The sequence below is a fragment of the Brugia malayi genome (genome assembly GCF_000002995.4).
Source record: "Brugia malayi strain FR3 genome assembly, contig: Bm_v4_Chr1_scaffold_001, whole genome shotgun sequence".
Classification (NCBI taxonomy): Eukaryota; Metazoa; Nematoda; class Chromadorea; order Rhabditida; family Onchocercidae; genus Brugia; species Brugia malayi.
In genome coordinates, this window is record NW_025062475.1 from 5089555 (window position 1) to 5097001 (window position 7447).

The 7447-nt window shown below is 30.6% G+C and overlaps 1 protein-coding gene across 1 annotated transcript; it reads left to right on the forward strand.

Moving 5' to 3' along the window:
- Positions 1–2671: 2671 nt before the first annotated feature.
- Bm7899 (Dual specificity phosphatase, catalytic domain containing protein) lies at positions 2672–7130 on the forward strand (the record flags this gene model as incomplete). Its single annotated transcript, XM_001894807.1, has 13 exons — positions 2672–2734; positions 2909–3047; positions 3398–3623; positions 3777–3924; positions 4065–4183; positions 4696–4802; positions 4895–4980; positions 5080–5243; positions 5467–5613; positions 5712–5793; positions 5980–6082; positions 6446–6567; positions 6864–7130. The coding sequence occupies 13 exons, from the start codon at positions 2672–2674 to the stop codon at positions 7128–7130; spliced, it is 1773 nt and encodes a 590-aa protein (XP_001894842.1).
- Between the last annotated feature and the right edge of the window lie 317 nt (positions 7131–7447).

The window sequence follows — 7447 nt, forward strand, 5'->3', positions numbered from 1 at the left end:
ATTTTAGTTCATAATTTGAAAAAAAAAAGCATATAAAAATGTTTGCTGGAATATACTGATTTTTTTTCTAATGGGATTTGTCAGTGTCATCTCAGGTCAGTCTATGTATGAAGTTTGAGTAAGAGATGAATATTGTTATGAGCTTTCTTGATTGACATGACAAATTCTTTTGAATAGAGGTTGTAGTTTTCGTTTATACGATTATGAATTAGAAGAATCAAAAAGCTTCACATTTTTTTTTCGATCATTGCAAATGTAAAATTTTGAGGGAGTGACAAAAAGTTGTAAAATAATGTTAAAAATTCATGAAGTTCGGGACTTAAATGAACTTCTAATTAATTTATGGGTATAGCTTAAAACCCTCAGTGATTTTCTTTAGCACACATGAGATAAACTTTTATTTGTATTTAGAAAAATGATTAAATATAATTTGATTTTAACTAAGTGCTTCTTGTAAAGGAAAAAGATAATATAATTTTTGGTTCATGGCCATTATATATATAATACGATAACTTTATATAGTGTACGGTACTTTCAGGAATTTGTAGAAAAATGGTCTTTTTCCTTAAAATTGCTTAAATTTATTTGTACAATAGTGGATTTTGTGCGCATCGGTGATGTAACAATTAGTGATAAATTTGAATATCTTACATAAAAAATTCGATCTGCGATGTGTGTTCAATTAGCGGTTTGGTAAACTGATAATGCATCAGAATCCTCAAATGAAACAGCATTACTTAATCTTACTAACTTATGTTGAAATATTGAAATTATTCGTGAAGGATTAATTTTACGACACTGTGAGCTATTCTTCGAGAATAATAAGTTAATCAAGCAACTGTGAGATCTGGTGATTGACATTATGAGCTTCATTCTTGCAATCTTGTATCAGAGTGAGAGAACAAATTAGAAGATATCTGGTTCTTTAAATTAGAAGATATCTGATTCTTTAACAAATTAGAAGATAGCTGCTTCTTTATACATCGTGTTAGTAACAAGCTTGTTATGCTGAAAAAATTAGCAAGTTTGATCCATGGAATGGATGCGAATAATATTTTGAGGAATAGTTGTTGTAAATTTTACTATTGCTATGCTGTAAATACTGTTACTACTTGTCGTACAGTATAATTTTAGAGAATTATCGGAACTGAACAAGGCAAGTGATTCAACTGCCTCACCTCTTGTTGAAATGGTATAATTCTTTGGAAATTATACCAATATAAATATTTCATTTAAGGTCATATCTCTACCAAAATGATATCTAATGCTTGATTCATTTTTCTGGAAACTATATCACACACAAACAGAAAGAGTCTTTGTTAGAGAATAAAACATAAGCATAAAATTAAAAAGCGGAAGGAATTTCTCATCAAAATAACTTAAAGAAGTAAAAGCTGAAGTAAAATAAAACAAGTGTGAGTAAAAATCAATAAAGTGTTTTCAAAAATACATGATACAAAAGGAAATAAATTTACATTTAGCAGAAAAAAGGTGCGATATTTGATATTTCTGAAGAAATTTAAATCTCTCACATCCTCTAATATTATTTGATTTTCAGTGATGCTTAATTGATACTCACATGTCAATGCATCACGATGACTAACTCACTATCCTCAGTTATGCAATAGCCTCTTACCTAACCATTTCATATCATTTTAATTCTCTCAAAAACTCTTCAAATTTGATAAACACGTCAATATGTTTGGACTCATTGCTATTTCGCGGTCGTCCAATGCATTAATATTTTCATATTTATATGCTTACTTCGAGTGTGTTTCATCAGATTGATGCCTAGCACTTTATGGTTTCTAATTATTTCAACTTTTTTCTTTTTTTGGTTTGCGAGGTCAAAGTTTTCTGAAAACATTCAATGCATTTGCAAAGTTTTGTAAAGTATATATTAGGTATTAGTGATACATCAGAATGAGAAAATGCATTTTTATTTGGTATACATTAGCAATATTTTGCAACGAGATAGTTTTACATAGATATAATAAGCTTAGTGTATATTAAGCGTGCGCTTTTGTGCGTAGAAAATTACGTATAGCACACTTAGCAGATGTTATTTGTATGTATTATGCATCGTAATAATATATGCTACATATAAAAATGTGATATGCTATAATTTATTTTGAACTTTTTTTGACTCATCAGCTTTTAGAAAAAGATTTTTGATTTTAATTTGTTTGTTACTTCACAGAAGTTCCTAATACTTCTCCTTCTGTATTATTTTTAATTCTTCCCATTCATTCATGTAGTACAAACATTTACTAGTCTCTTGTAGTAATAATTAGTTTAAAACATTCGAAACTGTTGACTATTAATTGTCTGTCACATGTTGCAGTGGGTCTTTTTTGTTTAGTTTCTTTTCAACAGATTAGGAATATATCTCATTCTTTCTCTTTTATAAAAATGAACACCCTTCCCGCTACTCTCACCCAAAGAATAAGTATAAAGTTATGCTATCGGTTGCTCTGTACTGATTAAATTTAATTTGTCTTTGGATCTACATTTTCAGGTAAGTCAGCATAATGTTATAATAAAAATATAAGATTAAATATGGTTATATGCATTCATGTGCTGCATTATTTTTTTTACCCAACTATAATGGACATATGTTTTTAAATTTGCTAAGTGTTACTGGTGTAAATATTTCAGATTTAATTTGAGAATGTCACTGGTAACGGTGCAGCGTTCACCGACACCAAGTGAAATTGGAAATTTAGATCAGACGGTAACGAATATATTGTTTTTGAAGTTTTATTTATCATTTTTATTAATACTCGGAGGAAATTCGGGAGATATAACAAATTTTATGTGTTTACCGCAGTAAGTTTTGATTTCTTGACGTTTTGACGAAATCTTCTTTCAGCATAAAGGTAATATTTATGTTTTTAATATTCTTCAGGATATCGATGCAACAGAATGTGGTTCGCCGACATTCAGAGGGCCAATTCCGAGTACAGAATGTTATTTTTACGTCAAAGGTACTGCGGTGATTTTGTTGCAACCTGATCGTACAAATGTTGGACGTAATAATACTGGTGGTAAGTGTTCATTTTAAATTTATTCCACAGTTCGAGTCAATATAATGAAAAAATAAGTTTTTAGAAAACTTAAATTATGTGCTTGTATGATAAATAAGGAATGTGGTTTCATGGACATAAGACTAAATTTTGGCACAGTGAATAAGTACATAAATGTTTGGCCATAGTGAACAAGAGACAAACCATGACATAGAAGTAGAAGATACACAAAAAGTATTAGAGGAGAGAATGATTTTAGGTAAGCTATGGAAATTTTCCTTATCAAAAGCATACTTCACTTTGAACAATTGATTTTTTTTGTTTTAAACTTCATTTGTAATGCCTCTTTCATAGTTTTTCTAATATTTCAGGTGAAATTGAAGAACATTTGCAAGCAATACTAAATATATTGCCTCCTCATGATAATCTTACAATGGCTGTAAGATTACAGCCAGCCACTGTTGAGGCTATCAGTTCAATAAATCATGCTCGTTATTTAGCTGTTGTATCATCTGCACGCCATCAGGAGATTAATTTTCAGAATGTCCGAGAAGTTGTTTTGCTGGGTCTTGATTGTCTTCCAAATAATAAAGTCGCGTAAGTTGACTGCTTTGTATTACTTGTTGTAAATTTTGTGTCTTTTTCTTTTTGCTCTCAGTATATATCAAATAAGGAAATTCATGGATCATACATGCAAGGAGTGGTTGAGCTTTAGTGATTTTTAGTCACTTTAAATAAGTTGCATTGTAGGATCGGTGTGACCATTCCGGTTTATGCTTCAACTCGAGTAAGTTTAGATGGTGACGGTGGTGTGGTTGTTGATTTTGATTCATCATTACATATATTTAGGCCTGTTTCTGTTCAGGCTATGTGGACCATGTTCCAAAGATTGCATAAAGTATGCTTTCGGTGTTTTTTTTTTTTTTTTTAATTCAATTTGAATTTTTGAAATTGCTTTTGAATTTGGTCAGTTATCTGGTGTGTGGTTCATGTCAAACTAAGCACTATGATCTTGTGTTATTGAAGAATGTTTTGTAGGAATTAATCGATGCACAAAATGCAAAAAATTCAGCGCAACAATTTGGAAAAGCAACGAAGCGTTTAATCGATTATTACAGTGAACAGGTATCATCGGATGATGCAATAATCACGATGTGGTTTGTTACTATAGTTGTAATATTTTTCTCAATTGTGATAATTGTTGACTTTGATTCATCATCAAACCTGTTTCTATTCAACCCAGTGTGTTGTATATGGTGGCTTCTCCTCTTATCGAGAAAAACCGGAATGAGTTAATCGGAAAGCGATGTGGAATAGAAATTTGAAGATTACTTCTTGAAGCAAAGCAAATTTCACAGTTTCTTTCTTGCATGTAATATCAAACTGTTAATTTTTCTCTTTATTGCTGAGAGTATAAAATAATTGCAGTAACGACTTCGCTACAAAATGTTTCTCTCCTTATTCTAGTTATAAAGAAGCAGACAACTTCACAAATTAAAAAATACGAAGTAATGGGGAAGAGAGGCGTATTGGGGAAGCTGATTTGATTCTTCATTAAGCTTTGGAAACATTAAAATTGGTTGCTTCCATTAAATTTAGCTTTTCGGATCTTTTTTTTGTAAAAAAGAATTGCACCACTTATTTTTTTCAAAATTTCAAAAATTTGAAGGGAGCGTTCGACATCATATTATACCACTGAAACCAGTAGCGATTTGGGTGCGACAAGTGCGGATGCTGAGCGACTCAGTCATGATTATCGAAGCGATGATGATTCCGGTAATCACTTTTTTTTGAAATAAAATTTTTATCAATGATTATATTTGTTTTTATGACCATCTATATTAGTTGCAATGTTATATCCTTTTCAGTGAAAGCTCTAATTTATGAACGATTAAAAGAAGTGATGCAAACTGTGGATTTGGATGAAGTTACAAGTAGAGATATCCGTTTAAAGGTAATTTTAAATTTATTTTTCCTTTGTAATTACCTGTGATAGACTAACAGTGTGCATATTTTCTCACTTGAAACTTAGTATTTACGGTGAATTATTCAGGTAGAACAAGGTATGCATATGAAACTGGACAAATACAAAGATTTTATCAGTCGCCAAATGATGGTTATTATGGGACAAATGGATAGAGCATCACAGATTTTTCCTTATCTTTATTTGGGTACTGAGTGGAATGCATGCGATTGGCAGTGGCTGGAAAATAATGGGTATGTAAGTTCATTTTAAGAGTACTATATAATATCATAAACTTTGATTTGATATAGATTAATAAGTTTCTTACAAAACTTAAATTTAATAATGATAAGTCTTATTTTCGTAAAGAATTTGAATTACAGCTTTACAATTCACAATTTTGCTTCAATGTTAACGAGACATAAAAATATGCTTTTGCATATGAGCTAATTTCTGATAGCACTTCACTTTTTTTAGAATCAAATATATTGTTAACGTAACGAACGAGGTGGAGAATTTTTTCCCTGCTCGTTTAAAATATCTAAAAATACGTGTCTCGGATGAGGCTAGTACTGAATTATTGAAATATTGGAATCAAACAAATCAGTTTATTAAAGAAGCAAAGTAAGGATTTAATATTTTTTAATTTTAAACTTAGATTTCTTCTTTTTATAATGTTTTTGGTGAATATTTTTGATCGCTTTTGCATTTATCTTTTTAAGAGAAAAAGGAGGTGCTGTATTAGTGCATTGCAAAAAAGGCATCAGTCGGTCGTCATCTACAGTGATAGCTTTCGCAATGAAGGTATAACATTTGTTCATATTTACTTTTATGATATATTTTACATTCCTTACTTTTTCGGTTAGTGAAAGACTTAAATTCATTTTAGAGAAGCTATTGCAGTCTTACAGGATGCTGTAACATCCTAAATGAATGATGATACCTATAGTTCTACAATTCTTTTAGTAATTAGTATTTTCCTTTTACTAGGAATATGGATGGGCACTTTCGCAGGCAATGGAACATGTGAAAAATAAGAGAGGTTGTATTACGCCAAATATTGGTTTTGTGGAGCAACTTAGAACGTTTGAAGGTAACCTGCAAGGCAAATTTAAAATTTATATTTGACTGTATAACCATACGTATTAGTCCTTAATTCTGATTTTTTTTTAAAAAAAACATAATAAAATGAAGAGGTGACTTTTTACTGATTTAATCATTCATAGGAGATGAGAAATGATATAGGCTTTGCATTAAAAATATGGAAGCAAAAAGAAATAAGATAACTTTTTTTTCAAAGGCATTTTATTTGAAATGGTTTGAAATAAATACTTTGAGAGATAATGTGATTTCTATCGCATTAAATGTAGTTCCAACAGAAGTCGAAATATAGTAATTATCATTAATACAGATTAATGCCATGTTACTTATTTGTATTTTACAATTGCTAATTTAGGTATGTTACACGCTTTCAAGAAAAGAAATCAATTTGATGTTACACCGTCAACATCAGCTGATCCTGTTGATTCAGTTCGTTTCCGTCGTATTTTGGACAAATATGATAGAAATGTTATGGATGTGAGTTTCAGTTTGGTCTCTCTGAACGTCGAATTTAGTGAATGTAGCATCTTTTTTGCTTCGTTAGTCATCTTTACAAATGAGACCTTATTCAGTGACAGTATTGATAATTAATAAAACGCTTGTTGACTAACAGAGGAAGAGCTGAGATTTATATCTATATAGCAAGGAGGTTTTATATGTGTCCAACAAATTCTATGTTTTGAGAAGCACAAAGTTTGTTCGATTTTTTAGATAGTAATATTTATAATGAATAATGTTTACTTATAGAATTATCTGCATTTTTCTGATTTTAGAATGTGGAAGTTACACGTTCTCGTATTAAAAATGAACGGTGTGCTGTAAATATGGTCAAAAGTCTGGTTGGTAGTTTTGAAGCGAAAGGTCGCGGTGATGGGCGTAATGCAAGTGAGCCACCGTTATCAGAACGCCGGTTAAATCGACCGCCTGTAACATTCCGGTTGCAAAGTATAACCGACTGGAAGTTCCGAGATCGCATAACTGTGCCAGTTTCTAACAGTTGCTCGAACCGGCAAATTCGTGCACTTACTATATTACAATAATATGTTGCTATTTGAAATTTTGACCATTTAATAGGCTTTCTAACTTTCTTTTAAATTTTTTAGTCATTTTGAAAGAAATTAGTAATAATGGGAGTTTACATTTTTCTCTTGTAATGTGGCTTAAAAACATAATATGATTTATAAGCTATCAGTTAGATAAGTATAAGATTATGGAAGGATGAATAATAGAATGTGATTTACCGTAGTAAAACTAATTTCATTACTTTGTCCGATTGATGTTTCTGATTAGTCACTTATGATGTTGTTTGTAATCCAGAGTTATAGCTTTTAATTTGATATTGGTTGAGGTGTTGAAT